At 42.6% G+C, this 22,079-nt stretch overlaps 1 protein-coding gene across 1 annotated transcript in view; it reads left to right on the plus strand.

The window, feature by feature from the left end:
- LOC116666325 (protocadherin Fat 3-like) overlaps nucleotides 1-3,806 on the plus strand; it is a 278,718-nt gene extending 274,912 nt beyond the window's left edge. The window contains exons 4-5 of the mRNA XM_032488368.1: nucleotides 2,905-3,219; nucleotides 3,788-3,806. Of these exons, the coding sequence (XP_032344259.1) occupies nucleotides 2,905-3,219; nucleotides 3,788-3,795 (323 nt within the window). The 3' untranslated portion in view covers nucleotides 3,796-3,806. The remainder of the gene's footprint in view (nucleotides 1-2,904; nucleotides 3,220-3,787) is intronic.
- Nucleotides 3,807-22,079: the final 18,273 nt, after the last annotated feature.

Below are 22,079 nucleotides of genomic sequence, written 5' to 3' on the forward strand. Positions count from 1 at the left end.
ATATACCATCTCCCAGTTTGACGGGTGCCAGAAAAGAGATTTAAGTGACTTCCAGGGATCACAGACCCATTCTGTGACTGCAAATCTGTGTATGTGCGCGCGCGCACACCTGCAGGCTTGCTTGTGCGTGCATGCGTGGTGGGTGATCAGGCAAGGTAGACAAAGCTGACCTAACTCCTTTGATTTTGGTGCTTATTGAGTTAAATTCTCTTTTTTAGTGGACTTACTTTGCTATTGCCCAAACAGGCCAGATATTTTCATGAAAAGATATCATGAGCAAGTCACAAAGACTACGCAAGAATGCCACATGACCTGAGAAGAAAAAAAATACCTAACAAGACATTCCATCCCAACTTCTCTCCTCTTAAGATTACCCCTTGCTTTAGGTGTGGTTACTATTTACAAGGCTTTTGGTATTGCTTTTTATTCATGTCGATTTAACATATACTCAGCATCTACTAGTTTGCAAGCATTTTGCCAAATTCTTGGCATACATTTAATTACATGATTGCCACAGTACTGAGACATTGGTACTAAAACTAGGTTTGCTTGGTTTAAACACCTTGTCCAGGGTCAGAGAGGTAGTAAGTAATGGAAACTGGAACATTCGAGGCAGACAGACCTGGGTTCTATGACTCACCCTGTGATCTTGGACAAGTTACCTACTCAGATTTATGACTTGATGCCCTCATTTATAAGAGAGAATAATAAAGCTTACATTATAGGGAAGTTGTGTTGCAAGCCTCAGAGCACATTAGAAACACTCGGTAAATACTTCTTTACCGGCCTCCCACCCACTTCTGGTACTAGGTTCTTCGCCCTTCCCACTACATCAGTCTGAACCAGAGGAGACTGAGTCCTCCTGGCTGTTGGCTGTGCAGTCATCCCTTCCGTGTGGATCTCCTCATTGGAGATATGCCTTCTCAGCAAGCCTGTGAGTCCCTTGAAGACAGAGATCCCTTCTCCTTTATCTCTGTTCCTTCAAGGACCAGCATTGAGTCTAGTAGATGCTTTTTAGTGGAATTGACAGCTCCCGTGCAAGAGGTGTTTCCCAGAGCCTTTAGAACCTTTTTTGCCACCTGTATCTCACATCCCAGATCCTGCCTGCCTACTCTTTGTCTCCATTCCAGAGACAGCTTGATCTCCTGTCACTTGACCATCCTCTCACTTGAAGGCTACAGTTCTGTGAGGCAGCACCACATGTCTGCATGGTGGCTCATGGCTGTGACTCCTGTGAGTGTTCCACAAGACTGCCCATGGTGTCTTTGACAGGCCTGTGCCCTGTGCTCATAGATGGGCTCACACCTGGCCAGCTCTCCATCCCTCAGAGCCTTCTCTGGACCTTACAGCCATGTTGCCTTTCTACTCTGTCTCAACCCAGATAATAAGGCTGCCTGTTAATTCATTCAGACAGTGGACACATAGCATTATGTTTATAATCGTTATGTTTTACGCTTCCCTTTTTCCTTCCTGCCCTATTATCTGCTATTGACTCTTCTAATGCCACATGGGTATCAACTGTGAACCTACAGGCGCTCATTAGGTTTTACGCATTTCCATTCAGAAGATTTAAGATGATCTTTTGCTGCGTGGCATAACATTGTGCAGGGCTTTTTGGTGGATAATGAGAGCTGAAACTTCAACACCAGTTGGGCTATCTCCCTTTGAATAGTATAGTTGTTCTGAATTTTAGGCAACTTGGATTACTCCAGCCTGACTGTTTCTGGACAGTTGCTCTCCTCCCTCCCAGGTGCAATACTTGGCAGTTTGCTTATGCAAGGTCTGTAGGCCAAATTATGTGCCGAATACAGTCCAAAGTCCAACAGGAGTACAGAGGATAGAGGATCTGGGCCAGACTTGGGGAACTGTTTCTTGACTCCTTCCATGGGTGTCTTTAGGGTGGAAAGATTTCCATGAATTGCATGCCTTCTTCCGTGGGTATCCTGACAACTTTTAGAGATTTTATAAGCTGAACCCCAGAGTTTTCCCATCACAGTGGAACGTGCTTACGAGTCCCTGTAGTAAGTTTCTATAGCCTGGTGACTGGGGTGAGGGCTGTAAAGATTAGAGCTCTGTGTTTTCTCTTTCGTTTTTCCAGCAGTTGTCTAGTTTCCTGGTTGGTGCTTGTTTCAACCATGAAATGGGGAAGGTGGGAGGGAGCAGACTAGGCATTTTTCTGCTCCTAATTTAAAATGTTGTCCATGATTATTTCTGAAAGTGTTTCAGAGTTTATTTAGGGCCCTCTGTAGAGTTCTTGAGGGGGCTAGAGCTCGTTCAGAACGTACGCTGGTGTGGCTTACAGCTTCTTCTCTTGATTCTTTTGGAATAACTGTGACATTCGAAGTGTAGGGAGACACTATGACGGAGGCTTATATCTCTGCATGCAAAATATTTTCCATCCCAACAGGCAAGAGAACATTTGAAAGGTCTTTTTCATTTTTGTGAATGGACAGATAAAATAATGTATCCTGGGAAAGCTTTTCGTTGCATTGGAAATCAATTCAATATCAGGTCAAATGGAAATGTTGATATGATAGTGTGCTGATTTCCCATGCATCATGGGAAGTGTTTTGACTGCTGGCCCACTCTCTTCCTGCTGCTCCCAATTGTCTCTTTGTGTATGTGTGTGTGTATTTGTGTGTGTTGAGATATGTCTGTCCCCAAAATTCAAATAAAGTGTTTGTGAATGTAATTATACTCCTCAATTGGTAGGACTAGTTAGTATGGTTTTGCAGAAAATACTGTTCTGATGTGGAGAGAAACATCTTAATTCAACTTTGAATGTTGGACTTTTTTTTCCCATATGCCAAGATCCTTAGCACAGCCCTTCTCAATTTGGGATAATTGATTGACTTCACGTCTTCCAGTTTTGCTACAGAAGTCACTCTCCCTGCTTTCTCTTAGGAGTCATCTCCACCGCCGACATTCTTGACCGAGAGACAACGGGGTCCTACTGGCTGACCGTGTACGCCACAGACCGGGGCGTGGTTCCGCTCTACTCCACTATCGAGGTCTACATTGAAATTGAAGACGTGAATGACAATGCCCCGCTGACCTCGGAGCCGATTTATTATCCCGCTGTCATGGAAAACTCTCCCAAGGATGTATCTGTCATTCAGATCCAGGCTGAGGACCCTGACTCCAGTTCCAATGAAAAACTGACATACAGGATTACGAGTGGGAATCCTCAAAACTTTTTCGCCATCAACATTAAAACAGGTAAGTGAATGCTCGTATGAGTATTTTTGTCATTAGTTCAGCTTATAAACTCATCAGTCTGACCATTGCTGTACCCTCTTATTTATTTTATTGTATGGAGACCAGCATCCTTCTTCTGGGGGTAGTTTCTGAAAAAATGAGCATTCTACCTGTCTGGTTGGTATGTTTTAATTTCAGCTAACACTGAGGTGATGTGATCTAATAGAAATTAGAGGCTTTCACAGGAAGCCTTAGATTTGCTTGACTTATAATAATAGAAAGTGGTTCCTAGGCCATTCAGAGACACAGCTGCCTCCATCCTCTTACTTGGGAGAGGGTAACCTGGGCCTGGCTGGGTTCTGTGGGTAGCTGGCTCTGTGACATCCTTACTTCTATGAACTTCTCCCTTGCTTGGCCTTAGTCCAGCTTGCTGTAAAGAAACACCTTAGAGACTTAACTTTAAGCCCCAGATTTTTTGCGATTTCCATACTACCCACCAATGAAGTATCAATGTTTAGAAGAACTTCTAGTAACTAAATCTTTACATCAAACATACAAAGTTTTAATTTTCTGGGGTTTTGCTTAAAAGGTTCCTAGAGATTTCACTGAAAACTTAATCTGTTGACTGAAGATCAGAAAAGGTAGGTGTGGAGTTTGGTTGAATGCATTCTGAGACAAGTACATACACTGGAAAAAAAGATATTTTGTAGAGTAAATCTCAGAAGGTCATCGCTTTCTTGTGATTTGCCTCTTTTAGATCTAACACTCAGTGAGAGCTGTGATGGACAGAGTTTTAATTAATTAAATACAGAAGAATGTAAAAAAAGATGCTGTTGCTATTTCAAGCTGAGCAAGTGGGTTGATACTGGTCAAAAGTTAGAACAGGTGATTGGTATTTGTTGATGGAGACCTGCCCAACTTTCCTAACAAAATCCTGATTGATTTGATGGTTATTTCTCCTGCCCGTGTTTGTTACTGTTGGAATAGACAGCCGGCCCCAAGCATTTTGTAAATGCCGGATTCCCATTAACATAATTTGAAGAGAATGGCAAGTTTTGTGGGAAACTATTGACTTTTCTAATTATGATTGGGTCAGTCATTTTGTTAAGCAGAGTTTAATATTTGAACAGTGTTGAATCACAATCTGCCTCTCATATCATTAGAAGAATGTGGTGATCAGGTCTCAGGTGTCTGATTCAGGCCTACTTGACCCTGAAGGAGAAGACTCAGAGAACTGGAGCCCAGCCCATCCTTTCGGTGCCCCATGAAGGAGGGGAGGCTACCCATGAACTTGAGGGCCCCCTGAGCTGGGCTGGGCAGCCCCTCCTGCTTCACTTCTCACTATAGCCAAGAGCTCCATGTAGTGTGATGACAGAGAAATGACTTCATACACCTTAGTAAGTCAAGAGGGAGAAAGAACAAAGACAAAAAAAAGTCCCAGGGAGGAAGTTAAGGACACAGACATCCTCACGTTTCTCAGCACCTGCAGAATCTGAAACACCCCAGTCAGATCCCAGTCCTCCCTCTGGAGTCCGTTGGCACCCGCATCACTAAGAGTGAACACAACGCTCTCTGTTTGGTAAGTTAAAAGTCACCATGCCAGGGTGATGTCAGCTGGCCTCTTCCTCCACTCATGGCTGAAATTAAAGAAAGAATAAATGTCACAGGGAAGAATTTGGGTTAATGGTGAAGACCATAGACTGCATGGTATTTACGGAGAAGAACATGTAGACTCGTGTAACTAAAGCTGTCTTTTATACAGCCTTGACACGTTTGCACATGAATTTTCAGAGACCCCTGTATATTGAAATTTGGCCTATACTGCATAATAAAAGCCTTAATCATATTTATAGGTTCTCTGCCCTTGCCATAGATTTTTTAAAAATGATTTATACCAGGAATAGCATTTTAGACCAACTTTTCTAATATAAAATTCTTCAAGGATACATAGCACATTTTATAATTCTCAGACACACGGTAAGATGACCCTGGATTTTGTTTATCCACTGAGTCACTCACCAAGCATTTATCATAGTTAGTAGCTTCCAAACAAGATCTAAGAAGTAGTTATAAACTTAAGAGATGGTGCAAGCCTCTCAGAGACCCAAAGTTATGTGAAATTAACAAAACAACAATATTTGTGATACAGTGAAAGAGTACAATAATTGATTGTGGTGGAGGAGTTTCACTCAATTTGGAGTTGGCGGGAGTGGTGGTCAGGGAGTGCTTCATGGAGGAGGTAACATTTGGGATTGGGAAACCTGGTTCTCAAATCCTTGCTCTGTACTTCGAATTGGGAAACACCATCAACCACAGCAGGGAAACGCAGGCTAAATCAGACGTCCCTGAGCTTTGTCAGCTTGGGCAAGTTATTGAATGTCTCTGAAATTCAGTTGTTAGTGAGAAAGGATTGCCGCAAGGGATGTAGGGCTCCTTTCCACAGTGCCTAACACATTGAAACTCTGCAGAGGAAGTTGATACCCCATCCTGACTGCTGTGCCTCTGGTTACAGGCGCATCGTTTAATCTTCTTGGACCTCAGATTCTTATCTAGAAAATGAAAATGCCCTTGCTTACTTCATAGGGGTTGCTTTTGAAGACTGAATGTCGATGTGTTTGAAGGCTGTCGGTAAACTACAAAGCTCTGTAAGAACTATGGTGTTACTGTGGCCGTTTCTGTGGAGTTTGCAGAACCACGGCCTGGTGTTAATTCTTGTTAAGCTCGATGCTCTGCGTGTGCTGCTGCCAATGAAGCAACTTGCAGCCAACTCAACACACTCTCTAAAGAGATGCTTTAATTTTTGGCGTTTCTTCCTGTCCCTCTAAAGTCCTTTGTCTGCAAGAGTTATGTTAATGTAACATTTTTCAGGAAGGAAGAGGGAGGCATACCTAACTGGTATATTTAGGTAAGATTTATGCTTTAGTTTTTCCAACTGGATGTGGACTCCAGTAAACTGACCTTTCATTCCTTCCTCTGCGGTAGAGCTGAAATTTGTAGAGTTTCGTTTTGCTTTGGCAATGTGCTACATAATAAATAAGGATTAAAATGATTAATGCAAACCTGAGTAATGTCAATACTTATGGGCCACGGCTTGCAGCAGATAACAGATGTCCTGGACCTAGAAGGGAGAGTAATTTCTCTATTGAACGCTCTGTTCTCTACCTAAAGAACTATTTGTGTTGTTTTTTTTTTCTACCAGACCTAAAATCACTTAGAGTCAGTAGTCTGTGGACTCTCTTCAGTAATTCCTGTGGTTTAAGAAGGAAAACAAAAGCTGTAATGCTCTGAGGTCCTTTCTAGCCTGTATGGGGGACCCTTGATTAATTCCAGGCTGAGCAGTTGATTTCAATCAAAAGCAGCTTCCTTGCCTGTGCCTGCCTTTGCTAGTCAGTAACTGGAGCCCTACCCACATGTTCTGAATGGGAGACACCCAGTGGGCTGGTGGTCACCTGTCTCTTTGGGTGAGCAGGAACTCAGATGCTTCCTTCCAGCACTTGGGATGAAACCCTAGCTGGCCGCTGATTGGCCATACAGGCTAAATTGGGGAACAGGTGTGGGAATTTCCTTTAGGATTTCAGAATGTTTATTTTAGTCATGTCTGCAGTATGGAAACCATTTAGCCCAGTGCCAGCATACCAGAATTTAGCAGAACACTCAATAAATGTTGTTGTTATTATTAATCATCCTGTATTCCCGACTAGAGTCAAGTTTGGGTAAGTTGAAAGCATACTGCTCCCCAACCTCACTGTCCTTTTCTTTTTTTTTTTTTGAACCGTAGTTGATGTCCAATGTTGTGTTAGTTTCAGGTGTACAGCAAAGTGATTCAGTTATAATATACATATATATATGTGTGTATGTGTGTATATATATATATATATATATATATATATATATATATATATGTTCTCATGGGAAAAATTGGACCATCACACATATGATGTACTTTAGCAAAAGCGTAAGGCAGTTTATAAAAAAAAATAAAGGGTCAAACTCTGTGGAATATAAGCTACAAAGAGGGTAACATGTCTGAGCAGGGCAGAGTTCAGTGCCAGTGGGAGTAAGAGAGGATGGTGTGAGGAATTTGCAGGCCTGGAGTGGGCCCTGAAGCTTGGGTCAGTCTGCTAAGAGACAAGCGAGAGGATTACCCAGGGACTATAACACGTGAAGCTGACCTTGAAAGGCCATCCGTTGCTGCTTGAACTAGTTTGAGAGACTTTATATCCTTAGAAAAAAAATTTTTAAAGATTCATAAATGTCTGGAGTGTCGGAAGATTTTAGAAGTAGCAATTATGCACATTGCTTTTCTCTTTGATGATATTTAGATTTTTTAAAGCCTTGGGTTTTATATCTTCCTTCTGAGAGGCCTAGTAAAGTAATTTTTTTAGAGGAAAAAAAATACCTAAGAGAGATCCCTTTCTTCTTTCCTTTGCCTCTGTTAGACATAGATCCCAGATTAGCATATGCTGTGGTGAGAGCCTGTGTCTGTGAATGTGAACCTTCCTTAATCAAGATCTTTGGATGGTTGACTGTTCGGGGCATGGGCTTTCAGAAATTTGTCCTGCAGCTGTGATGTCGCTCTTTGGCCCATGGCCTGGCCGCAGGCATCTGCACCCGTGTGTGAGCGGAGGCAAGGCCCAGCTAGCACTCTTTCGCTTTCTGTGAGCGCCTTGGGATTAACCTGGCCGAAGTGTGCTTATGTGCAGAAAGTCCGGCTGCTCTCTCCTCTTCTCCGGGAAGTTGAAAAAAAAAAAAGAGATTCTCTTCAAAACCATGTCTGCTAGAGGACTACCTTGAATCTTACCCTTAACAATTGATTCCCCTGGATTTAGACACTTCTTCCTATTAAAACAGGAAGGATAATTATAAAATACTGGATATCATTAGGTTTTTAATCAACTCCAGATAGAACCATCTTGCCTCTTGGTATAAGGTATAAGACAAAGCTGGTAAGTGTCATGGGGTGGGGGGTGGTGACAGAGAACTCTAGAGCACACTGCCGGGGTCGGGAGGGTGGTGATAATCGCCTGGCAGGCTTGGGAGACTGCAGATTCCTGGCGTGGAGCTCAGCGGTTTGCATTTCTAACAAGTGTCTAGGTGGTGCTGACCTGGCTCCCCTGAATGCTTGGTTAGCAAGACTCTAGACTCCAGTATCCAAAGAGAAACAGAAGAGGGAGGTAACACGGTGCTTAGAGTTACACCTGAGGACAAGGTAGCCAACTTCATAGTTTATCCATATGCTCTTGCCTTACAGTGCTGGCATTTTGAGATCTGACTATAAATTCAAAGCACTCTCCATATCCACCCCCAAAATCAGCTCTCCTATCCTTGCTCATACTTCCTGTTTTATGAAGTGGAGAAAGATGAAAATCCTATCTCTTAATCGTCCATGAGCAAAAACACCGTGCTTCCTAAGACTTGTGGTTAATAAAATCTGGGTTATAGTAGTGATTAGATACACTTTTATTATTTCCAAATGTGTAGAATTATGCAGAAATTGTTACTAAGTGGAATTCAGAACTACTTTAATGAAAAAGCAAACATTTGATACTAATTTATTGTTATGGAATAGAGCGATGGCTCCTAAAACGGTGGTGCTGAAAAATAATCGGGTATTTTAAGTAAACTAAGCCTTATGTTGATGCACAGCCCTGTTTGGGGATAATCTGCTTAGAGAAACAGCCTTTCCTGGAAAACAGAAGGAAACGTTGCTTTATGTTGTAAAAACAGAGATTAAAAAGAAAAAAAACACACAAGGTGAAGGACAAGGGTACAAATATTGATTCTGCTTCTTCCGAGTGAACATGGCAGAAATCTCTTGTTCCTTATTCCTTCCTAATGGAAAGCTAAATTCTCCTGAATGGGTAGAAATGACCGCGGATGATGAGTTGATATTCGTAAGCACAGGCACAAAGCAGATAATGTAGCGAATGAGTATGTATGAAACTGTAAATCACCCTCGCTACTTCTTTCAGCCATGAAAGGAGCCCTTGTCCTATAGAACATTAAATTGTGTTCATTTAATCCAACAAGTCCAGTAGAACAAATCAGGCTCATGCAGATTTATCACAGGAGGTTATTTAAATTCAGCAGTGACCTTTGCATCCCTGTGAATGTGCTCCACATGAACAAGGACAAAGGGAACTTTTATGCACTGTCATTGTGTCTCTGGGGAGACTGTGCCTTTCCCCATTTGATCAACTCCCAACTGTGGGCTGGGGGGAGAGGGGCGGGGCTTCTGAGGGTGCAGGGGGCTTGGTGAAGAAGCCGGTCGCAAGGGAGAGCGCGCTCTGTCCTGGTCAGGACTCTGGCTCTGCCTTCCTAAGGCTTTAGTTCATTTGCATACTGGCTGTGAATGGGCGTACTGACTTCAGGGTTTCTCAGTTTAAGTACTTTTGACATTTTGGACTGGATAAGTCTTTGTTGTAGGGGGGCTGTGCTATGCATTGTAAGATGTTCAGTGACATCTCTGGCTTCTACTAGATGCCAGTAGCGCCCCTTCCCCTAATTGTGACAGCCAGAATATCTCCAGACATTCCCTGGGGATAAAATTACCCCCACTGAGAATCATGGAACTGATGTGCAATATTTTCTGACTTCACTTTATATGGCCCAGAACAAAACACCCTGTACAAAGTGAATTACTAATTATAGAGATGTGATGGTATTATTAACATTTAAAAAGTCCTTGTGTGCATATATCTATATATAGATGTAGATGCAAATATATACATAAGAATAGTAGATAAAATAAAATAGAAAGAAGTCCAAAGCTGCCCTTTACTTCCCTCTGACTCCAGGTTCTTTGTATTTTAAAGGCGTTATGAATATTTGAAATCAAATCCATTAGCAAAAAAAGAACAAAATGGTAACAAAACTCCCAACAGAATGAAAGTGAATGAAGTTATCATTTCCTCAACTCTGAGTATTTGGAGAGGATTTGGGTGGTGACAAAATTCTCATCAAAGTCAGTTTTGAACAGCATTCTTCAGAAAACAGCATCTCAAGAGGTATTTTGAGGGTGCCAGGGTTTATTCCCTTGAAAGGCTTCCTTCAGCAGTTCCAAATCCTGTTCCTGCTTAATGTCAGCCTTCTGATGGATAAATATGTGGATTGTTTCTTCCCTGGAATAAAGGTGGATGAAAACGGGGAAAAAAATCCTTTTGCCCTCAGTTGGGGATTCTGAACTCAAGCATCTGGATTAAGTCTCTCTGAGGTCTTTGGCATGCCTTGTATGTATTCCATGATCATTTACAAGCCCCAGGGAAGTGGTAGATTCGTGGGGACTTAGACTGGTGTCCCAAATCACCATCTTTGGTTATACTATAGGATCGTAAAGGCTTTGTTAAGTGAGAACTGGTGCCACCATCAGTAATAAGAAGGAAAACTTTGACCCCAACATTAAGTCAAGGTTCGATGGATAGGGTTGCCAGTTAGGCAACGGCATTCATGAGAAACAGATTCGGATCTTTGAGTTTTATTACTACTGTTACTTGGAAAAGGATTTTCAGGTGCTGACTTTTATAAAACTGAATTATAGGCAGATACGGGGAAGTTGGGTAAAAGGGAGAGAAGACTGAGCAGGCAGGAGCTGGCGAGGAGAAGGATGCTGCTGCTGCCTGGCTGGGAACCAGCCCTGAGCGCGCAGGTAGCTCAGAGGCACCTCCAGAAGGGATGGATGCTGCGCATTCTGTGTGGCTGGTGCTATTGCTGGCGCCTCCGTGCTGTGCGTGTCCTCCAGCCCGCGGAGGAGGGCTGGGGAGGAGTGGGGGGAGGGGGTGTTCCCTGATACCCGGTAGGTACCCAGCCTGCCCTTGGGGCTCAGCTGCAGGCGTAGCCGCTGCTGGGAATTACTGAAAATTATTTGGGAGGGTGAGAGAGTCACATAAATAAAGCAGATGATGGAGGTATGTATATATATGAAAAAAAGAGATTGATTAAGCTCATAAATTTCTCTTTTATTTCCTCTATCTGGGCATTAATTCCACAGCAGTAATTTACTGCATTGGTTTATTACTTTCTTCTGTTCTGAGAGAAACAGTGAATTTTAATTGAAACCCCTGCCCGCCTCTCTTCATTGTTCCAGGACATTGTGAGGGAGACTCCAGGATTCTCTGTGGTGTGTGTCCCTCCCTCCCTCCCAAGGCTGCTGGGAAAGTGGGGAAAGGAACCTTAAGCCAGAGCGCAGGTCTGCTCTGTGCCCAGCCATGCTGGTGTTTTCACATATTAGCGACTTGAGCTGTCACCACAGTCTTGGGGAGAAACTGGGCCTCTGGGCACCTCGGTGACTTGCCCAAGGTCACCCAGCTGGTTAGTGCAGAGCTGGGGTTGGTCTGATTAATGGTCCCCAAAGCTGAAGACAGACACTATTGAATGTAAAACCCTGAGCAGCTCAATGAACATATTAATGACCTGCGGACCTGATGCTCAGAGAATTCTTTCAGGTGATGGTACGCGCACTCTCTGTTTTGCAGGTATTCAGAGGTTGAATTGTGTCCCCCCCCAATAAGCATGTTGATGTCTTAATTTCCTTGTACCTATGGACTGACTTTATTTAGAAATAAGGTTTTTGTGGATGTCATCACATTAAAATGAGGTCTTATTGCATGAAGGTGGCCCGTAATTCAGTGCCTGTTGTCTTTATTAGAAGAGGGAAATTTGAACATGAAGACACAGACATGGAGGGAAGGCACTATGGGGAGATAGAGGCAGAGATTGAAGGTCTGCTGCTACAAGCCAAGGAGTGCTAAGGATTATTAGCATCCACCGGAAGCCAGGAAATGACAACGAAGGATACCCCCCTAGAGCCTTCAGAGGGGGCATGGCCTGGCTGACACCCTGGTTTTCAACCTCTGGCTTTCAGAACTGTGTGAGAATCAATTTCTGTCATGTTCAGCCACCTAGTTTGTGGTAGTCTGTGATGGCAGCCCTCGGAAACAAATGCAGGCTGTGCTCAGGGTGCAGACTGGCAGGCTGAGCTGCCCTCGGAGACCAGTACGCGGCACAGTCCCCCGGGTACGGCTGGGAGGGTTCAGTTCTCCTAAGGGAGTAAAGGTAGTTGGCAGAACCAACGACTTGTAGTACAGTGCTCTTCTTACCAGGCCAAATGTAAAGAATTTAGCAGCTTTTGCACTAGTTAATCCTGGCTTTAGATAGCTCATTTTTGGTTTGTTTTGCAGTACTCATCATCTAGTTAAGTTGAACTGTCTGGGAAGTTCTAAAAGGGATGGGGGATTTGACAGAGACTTGTGTGACACGCAGTGGCTGTCATCATTTCAGGACTCCTGAAAACTCATCTGTGGATGATGCTCTCAGGTGGGAGGATTTTTACATCAGGCACAAGGCCACGTGGAAGGTACTATTGTGTGTCACTCAGTGTGCTTCATAAAGCAGGATCGCATCAGAGTCTCATTTATTTTGTCATTTTTCAGTCCTTTAAATTCTCCAGAAGCACTTGTCTTTCAAAGCACTGAAAGTTTCTACCTGAAAAGTAACTACAGGAGGAAGTGTATAGTTTCACCATTGACCTTCAGAGCCCAAAGTCCACTGTAGTATTGTTACCACTTTATATTCTGGTCTTGGCATTCGCTGTCATCTTTAAAGGGCTTTGTTCCTAGCTTCTTGACGTTCTGGTGAAAATGTACAAATGTTTTAAAAATCTATTCTTTTTATTCCCATTGATGTTGATCATTGTAGGAAAGCATATGGAAATCTAATAGTAAAATTACAAAACTGGGGTAGAGGGTGGTATAGCTTAGTGACAGAGTATGTCCTTAGCATGCACGAGGTCCTGGGTTCAACCCCTAGTACCTCCATTAAAATAAATTTATTAAAAAAAATACAAAGACAACCTGTGGTTATTGATAGCAGTCTCATGACTTAGTAGAACAACAAGAAATGTTTGTTTAGCCCTTTGTCATTTATTGTCATAGTCAGGCTTCAGAGTAACACTGGGAGGAGAGAAGCCTCATGGAGCAGTGTTCAAAAGCTTGGACCCTGGAATCCGATGTCTTTGCATTTGAATCCCAGCTCTACCACTTCTTTGCTGTGTGGTGTTGGGTACTTTACTTAACCTCTCTGGGCTTCAGTTTACTTCTCTTTGAAAATGAGGATAATTACAGTAACTAATGAATTGGCTTGCCATCAAGATTAGATGAACTGACGTATATGCAAAGTACTTTAAAAAGTATTTAGCATTAGTAAACGCTCAATAAATGTAAAATGATACTGTCTTCATGTGTATGGAGTTTATTTTAGCTAATTTGGCATCCACATTGTACAATTAAGGCCTTAGGCTGTTGATGTTTTCAAACTACAGGTAAGTATAACACTTTACCAAGTAGGTTCATTAAGTTTCATCTCATAAGATTGTGTCTGTCTGCTGTATTGACTTCCATACATATGGTCATTTAAATTAAGTTGTGGCTGAAAAGTGGACTGTGATGGAGCTGAAGAGGGAGTCCTCTTCTCAGGGTCCTAGAAACCTCTCTTCCCATGTTAGATATTTCTACTTCCCAGGAAGAAAAAATGCTTCAGGAAGAGCACTAGTGGTTGTAGTTGAGTTATTCAGATTTTAGTCCAGTCCTTGCCACTAACTACCCTTGTAACAGTGGACAGGTTTACCTCATGTCTATAGCCTTCAGGATAGGATTCTTACCTGTCAGTCAGAGTGAACAAAAATCAAAAACACCAGTACCTGCTGCTACTCCCTTTCCTGCTCCATGGCAGACATTATTAATCGCTTATAACAGCCTTTCATCACATTTGGCCTCCACTTCAGCCTAACTTGAGTGGGGAGCTGGTATAAAGAATTTTATTTGCCATTGAAGACCCTGAGACCATCTACCTCTAATAGTCTATAAATGACAATGACGCTGAAGGGAGGGGCAAAAGGGGACTGAAATACAACTACCCAGGACTTGGTGACTCTGAGAAGAGGTGAACAGGAGAGGTGAAGACAGTCTTTGGGGAATAATGAAATGGAGCATCAGGCCTGAAATCTCACAGAGAAGATACCTTGTTATGAATAACTTTTGAGGTATCTGCCCAGCCCACAACATCCCTTTTCTCTGAGTACTGGCCCCTAACCCTTCGCTCCTTGACCCTGGGACAAAGATTCTCTCTTCCAGGAATTTGATATTGGGATTCAGAGATAATCTCTGGCTGTTGTGGAACTGAGGAGTTATGACCTGACAACTGTGGGTGAAAGTTTGTGTCCTTCTAAAATTCATTTGTTGAAACCTAATGAAATCCCTGATATGATAGTATTTGAAGGTGGGGCCTTTGGAAATAATTAGATCATGATGGTGGGGCCCCTATGAATAGGATTTGTGCCCTTATAAGAGAAATCTCAGGGTGATCCCTCTCTCCTCCTGCCGTGTGAGGAGGCAGCTAGAAGATGCAGTCTGTCAACCAGGAGGTGACTTTTACACGACATCCATCTTGATCTTGGATTTGAGCACCCAGAACTGTGAGAAATAAATCTTTGTTGTTTATAAGATACCCAGTCGATGATATTTTGTTACAGCCATCCAAATGGACTAAGGCAGCAATTGTGGTCATGTAGCAGCTGAGAGACAGGTTTTGACTGGCTTCATCCTGAAGGCTTTTCAGTGGCTGGTCCAGGGGTTAGTGAAACTCAGCCGTACTCTTTGCCCTTAGATCCTCTAATGTACCCTGTAGTAATAATACATACTTTTTCCATCAGAATTTGAAATGGGAGTCTCTTTAATAATTGTAAGGGCCATAACTTGTTGCTGTGGAAACCAAGTCAGGAGAGGCTCAGGAAAGAAGAAATGTTCTCTAATGTCGGTTGTGCATGAAGGTTCTAGCCCAGAAGAAGCCTTTAGATTTGGTACTTAGGGGGGAAATCAGTGAAAGGCATCTGTCTTTAGAAGTCACATTATTGCTGGGATTTTTCAACCTCATTAGCTTGAATCTTGACCAACACTTTTCATCTATTATTTGTGAAATTCTGTAGGTCATGACCTAAAATATTTGTGGTCTCCAGCATATGCCTGGATTAAGTCCTGTCTTTCTTTATTAATAGTTCTTAGATAGATGTTTACTGCTTTACATTTTGTCTGTAGTGTTTCATAGGAAGGTTCGCCAACAATTCAGTTAAAAGCCAATTAACCCTCTTTATCCTTAACCTTTTGAACAAGATGTGCGTGATAACCACCTGTCTTCTCAGACTTTCATACTCTGAAATCTACCAAGTACACCCAGGAGAAGCATGGATTCTTCCTGGATTGGTGCCCCATCTCGTTCACATGCTAGCCTTGTGGCAATAATCACATTTCTTAATTTCTTGTGGATCTGTTTCTCCATCAGTAAAATGAGGATACTAACTGAGTTGTTGCTAGGATTTAACTGACTAATGTTAAGGACTAATTTAACGGACTGTTGTATCTTATAAAGCGCCTAGGTTAGCCTGTACATATGAAGTGCTCAACAGATACTAACTATTGTAGTTATTGAATGCATTTGACATCCTTGTCTTTCGTCAGGATTTGCTTATAAAGAATACTTTCTTGAAAACTGACAAAGAATCAATCTGATTAAATGCCTTGAAGATCCCCGATATATACTACATGTTCGTTTTGTATGAGTGCCTACTGTATACTAGGTCAGTACTGTGCTAGGCATGGAGGGTCCAAGGATGTTAAAACAAGAACTCTACTCTTTTAAGATCTCATAGTGCAGGATTATTTCACCATCAACTGTCATTCATTGTTGCTGTCACACAGCTTTAAAATGAAGAGATTAAGTGCATAATATTAAAGGCTTTTATGGGACATTTTTTTCCTGGCAATAGTAAATGGTTATAATATTTATTGGTTATTTTCAGAGGGAAAACATCTCAGAACATGAATAAGGAGATGTAAAATAAATCCATCACATCAGACATAGACTATTATAGGTTGAAAATGCTGAGTCTTTTTGCTAGTGCACATTTTAAAATATGTGGCCATTACAGATACTCCTGTTAAGCAAGAGAAATTCAATTTTACCTCCTACCACTTAAGTTAATTTCTCTTCTCTGTAAAATTTCCTATTTTCTAAAGACATACTTCATCTTGGCTATGTACATACGAAATTGTTCATTTTTTACTTAGTTAAATTGTTTTCTGTCATAGTGAGAAATACTTTTCTCTGAAGAAATGATGTTCATGCACAGGAAATAGGATTATTTATTAAAATGGTATATTATGAAACTAGATTTAGACATATTTCTGTAATTTTGTATTTAAGTATTTTTAGTGCCCAATGAAATAACTTCCAGGGTAAAGTGGGCTTTGATCATCAGTCTCCAAAGTCTCACTTTTATAGTTAATCAGATAGTCTTGGTGGATTTCTATTTATGTGCATATGTTTGGAAACATGAGCAATGGTTTCACGAGATCTCCATCAATGCTTTGCTGGGTTGTAATGATCAGTAAATGACTTAAGGTATTTTGGGTTTTCACTCCCCTCTGATTTAATGAGCCTTCATGGATTTTGGATTCTGTGCATAGGTGAAGGAACACAAAGAAATTGGAAATTTCTCAGCCCTAAAAGAACAAACAGGTTGTTTTCACAAGACGGGAACCCTTGACAACAAAGGGAAAACCGTGTCTGAGGGTGAATCCTGAGCTTGTTATGAAAGCTGCAGGTTGGAATTTTAGTTGTGTCTTGTACCTCCCAAGACGGAGGAGTCATACATAAACGGTTTTCCCATAGAACTGAAGTTTAACCCTGTAAGTGCCAAAAGGCAAGAGAACACCTGTGTTTCTGGACCACTTTCTAAAGTGGGTTAAATATGACTTCCCATTTGCAAGCATCGTAGACTGAACATGATGATGCCAGCAGGTCTGGTTTCATGGGCCTACAACCTAGACAGTCACCTGGGCCCATGTTCAGAAGGGCCACTCGTGTGGTTTAATGCTCGACTGGCACTGTCTGAAAATTCTTAACAATTTCTGAACAAGGCGCTTGGTATTTTCATTTTGCATGGGGCCTCACAAGTCACGCAGCTTGTCACGGATAGAGGGTTTCCCTCTGGACTGTTCGTTGTTGTCTGGGGCCATCAAGTGTGCTACTGCTCGGGCCTCCTCACTGAGCGTGGCTTGCCAGCACTCGCCTCTGTCATCGGTCTGCCTCTTTTCCAGGGCGCTGCCTTCTAATTTGCTGCTTCTCATCTGCTGAGACATCATATAAAGAAGGGATTAGAATAGCAAGTAGGTTGAGAATCACCAGGCTCCAAAGGGTGAACTTGAAGCTGCCTCCTCCCGAGTAAAAGCGATGCAGCGTCAGTAGCCAGGCTTCAGGGCGTCTGTGTCAGAGATCAGAGGCTGTTTTTGCTCCTCTCCTGGACCGAGTGCTTTGGTGAAGAGGCTGCCTCTCTATAAAACCAGGTGGGACCATACAATTCTGGCCTGTTTCCATAAAAGGAAAATTGTTGGAAACAAACGATTTAGAAAGCCCACTTTTTATCAAAATGAATCATAGACAGTAAGAATTAGTTTCCTTCTGGTGTATTTTTCTGATTTCCAACATCCAAGCTCTCTGGCAAAAGCAAGCAAAACTATATAAATGTTATTTTTCAGACTGTTTATAGGGTAAGTTAATTGTGTTGGTATTTGTATGATAAGAAAAGATTTTTCAGAATGGGAAGGTCATTTCTTACTCATCATTTGTTTACTCATTGACTTATTCCACATTCAGTGTTGTTTATTGAGCACTTACTGTTTGTCAGACACTGTGGTAGGCACCAGGGTACAGTAGGAAATAAGACAGTTGTTATCCATTCCAAGGTAGTACTTCATACACGGCAGATGCTCTAAGGCAATGTGGAAGGAAATGAAGGAGGGAGGGAGGAAGGGAAGGAAGGAAAGGAAGGAAGGAAGATACATGCTTTGGATCATACGTATCACTTATTAATATTGCACAGGGATTTCTGAACTCCTTTTGTAGCAAAAAGTGCTTATGCCTGTCTGAAATGCAACCATGGTTGAAATTCTCCTGACTAATTGCTTTTGTTTAAACTTCCCTTTGACATTTGAACTATTTTCGAAATGTCATCTCTGGATTCACTTGCCTCTGATGAATTGAAAGAAATTTTGTATTGACACAGTCGGCAAGTCATCAGAATGTACATAGTCCTGAGAATTTCATTAGTGTTCATAAAAGAAAATTAAGCGGTCATTAGTCTTTTTAAAAATCAGTTTATCCTAGGTTATCAAAGTACTTTGGGAATTGCAGCATCAATCTTGTGCCAGATTTTAACATTTACTGAAATGGTTAAAGGTGTGGGCGTGGTTAAAACAATGTCACAGTGCCCTTCTATCTCTGTGACACTGTCCTTTGAGTATGTTGGATTTTAATGTAATTTGTTCTGTGCGGGGAGAAGCAGGTAATTATTTGTGAAATGCCTTTTACTTTCATAAACAGGAGGAAAAATGGGAGTTGGTCTTTGCTAATAGATATCATAATAATAATTACAGTCATAATTGTAATTTGTATGATGCTTGACAGTATTAAAACTCTCACATATTTCATCCATGATAGGTTTAGAATAACCTCTTTTACAGGATGGAAGTCTGCCTAGACAACCTATAGAAAGGTTCTCTGGAATTAGAATTTTACCCCTCAGAGTCAAAAGCAGCAGACGCATCTCAGTTACTAAACCACCCTACTTGGATCCTTCAGATGCTTTATTTTTGAAGAAGGCCAACCATTGTATTGAGAGTTAAAATAAAGAGGTTGCGGTACAAGTAAGGCCAGATGTCTAACAACCTCATTTTAAACAAAATTTTGGAAGCAGTTTGTCATGTACCTCTGGATTTGGTCAATGTCATATGCTTGTCGCAAATAAATATTCTCTAGCCGTCCGTGGGTTGATATTATTGTACCTTGACTTATATAATGATTATGAATTAATTAATCCCACAAACACATTTGAAAAACCTTCTCTGAGTTAGGAGCTGTGCTAGGCCCTGGGAGTATGAAGGAGTCACACGTCATCCCTCAAGGTAGGCAGGGTCCGTCTGTCACAGCTGTCTTCCCGGGGACCTTGGTTACAATTTTTGCAGTACTTGCTGTCATTTTTATTGATCCCCACTGAACAAACAGCTCCTGACTCTAATTTCTAGCTCCAATTTCTCCGGCATCCTAGGTTCTTTGTCAGGACGAGAATGATTGTAAACCAATACTTCGATGCCCTGAGGAGCTACCGTGTGCACGAACCCCACTGTCAGCCCTCTCGTGGAAAGAAGAATCTGAGCTGTCCTGGTTGGGGACCTCTGGGACTCAGCTAAACATTCAAATGAACACCTTTTGAAAAGCACGTGGGTGAGGAGAAGCTTGTACCTTCTCAGAAGGAAATGGAGGGCCACCAATCGGTTTTAACCGCAAATCACACATGCGCTAGTACAAACCATGATCGTCATCACCTGACCTGTCTCCTCCAACCCAGGAAATAAGTCACACTGTGAAAGCCAGGATTTTCACAGAGTCACCCTTAGCAGAGGTGCCCAGAGTCCTGTCCCCAACCAGAAAAGCTCTTAGGGTTGACCAAGACTCCTAGGGCTTCCAATGGGCAGTTCTCTCCTCTGGGGCAGAAAGGAGCAGCCAACTCAGCCCTCAGGGAGCTCCTGGAAGGGAGTGGGATGGCCATTCTTGTGGTCAGACCCTAAGGCAGTGAAGAGAATGACTAATTTTGAGATGAGATGTGCCAGACCCTGTGCCCAGGTCTCAAAGAGCTGTCCGAGGCACTTGCTGTGATTAATATTCACTGTTCCACAGATGCTGAAAAAAGTTCGGTCTCACTCACTCAAAACCCAAGTTCTTCCCTCGTCCTCTCCCGGCAGGTCTGATGGGTTCCCCTCTCTGCCCCTCCATGCCCCACCTCACTGCCCTCCTGATGTCACCTGAGCACTTGGCCACCCCCGTGCCCTGGGGCCATGGCCCCCGCTGGTCCTGCTGCCCAGAATGCTCTTCCTTTTGATCCCCCCCACATTACTGGCTCACTGTGTCTCTTCCTCCGTGTCACCCTCTAACTTAGCCTTCCTCGCCACCCCCATCTAGTACTGCAGCTCCCCATGCTTCCTGTGCCCCTCCTTCCTTTATGTCTCTCATTAGCAGTTAACCCCTATTGAACAAAGTATATCTAACCTGTTTATTTTGCTCATTCTTTATTTTCTTGTGGGAATGGAAACTCCACGAGGACAGGGCTTTTGTCTGTCTGTTGACCATTGCCATCTTCTGCCGTGAACAGTGACTGGCAGGCAGTCGCTATTTAGTAAATGTTCGTTGACTGAATGTGAATGAATGGGTAAATGAGGGAGAGAATCGATTTGCCAGAATTCTTACTCTGAGAGATTACAGATAATGAGGTCCAAATTTGTACCCAGGCATCAACTTTCCAAGCCAAGCAGCCCGGGAGTGCAGACGACGTGAGCCTCACCTTTAAAACGTGCAGGCGTCGGCACACGGGCCACGGAGAGAAAGGCCAGGTGAACGTGAGGGTGCGGAGGCAGAGGCGGCACCCGCTCCCCACGGCCTGGGTCTGCGTGGGAGCTTGCATTGCCGGGCATCTGTTTAAAGACAGCATTTCCCCCTGTGCAGCCGTGGGTCTTTCCTGCTGTATCCTGGAGCCGCTGCAGAGCCTCCCCTGGACGTGTTGTTGCTTAGCAAATAGCCTTGCCATCCTGGGAGGATCACTGGTAGTAGATGTGACCGGGCATTTCTGAACTGAAGCTTTTGATCCTAGAAACATTCACAACTCTACTTAGAGAAACCGTCGTTTTTTTCCCTTCTTCCCTCTCTACGTGTTAGGTTTTCCATACGTTGTTTATCATAACTTTTCCCGGCGGTATGAGGAGAACAGATTTTTGCTTTTCATTCAAGAAACGTCATCTGCTGTAATGTTTTGCAACACGCTGTGTTCCAAGTTTCCAAGTGAGAGTGTGTTGTCTGATTGTGTTTTTGCATGTGAAACCGTAGAAATGGTGATAATAGTCCCAGAACAGCCGTGTGCAGCTTCCCTGCCCTTCCATCCTTGTCGGTGTGTTGAAGTGAATGTGAAGGATTTTTTTTTTTTTGTCACTGTAATTTAAATTCAGAAGCAGTCTATTTGTATGGTAATCATAAGCTAAGGAAAACAGTGTTTCATTTCTCTCTGGGATTTGTTTTCTGACATCTTCACATTCTCTAGTACTTTAACCTGGCAACAGCATATTAACAGCAATTCATACTCTGTATTTTAACATGTAGAACAGTACCCAGAAGATTAATACATGATGAGGAGAGAAAACTAAGATGGGATGTGGAGGCCATAGTTAATTTTGCTTTCATACACCGTGTGCCGGTGCTTTCTGATCTCAGCTGAGATTGGAGTCACCATGGCGTTTTCAGTATTAAGAAAAAAATATTATCGTATGCCGTGAAGCATAAACATTGCCCTTCTTCTACAAATTAAGGTTCCAACACGAGGCTACAAATGATAGTCTCATTGTTTAGATTCATTATTTTTCAACAAGGCTTTTTAAGGGGGTAATTTGCTTTCTGGGAGTGCAGTCAGGAAGGATCTCTTTCACTAACTGCTCATCTGGCGTGCCCTGAACCGAAGGAAGATGTAGTTAGAGAGACTTCTCTCTCAATTCAAGTGATTACTGTATGTTCTTGTCTTAAGTGAGAGAGCCGTGAGGCCAGGGGTTATATCTTCAATCACATCAAATGACACTTACTTGTTCACAAAACAAACTCAATTAGATTAATTTCCCCAGAAGATCCTATTAGGTGAGGTGATTTCGCTAACACCTTAAAGTTTCTTCAGATCAGGGGTCTTGTGCTCAGATGCCTACCCGGGCAGGTAGGCAACGTAAGGGAGTGATGTGGGCCTG

This window comes from Camelus ferus, chromosome 10 (assembly GCF_009834535.1).
Source record: "Camelus ferus isolate YT-003-E chromosome 10, BCGSAC_Cfer_1.0, whole genome shotgun sequence".
NCBI lineage: Eukaryota > Metazoa > Chordata > Mammalia > Artiodactyla > Camelidae > Camelus > Camelus ferus.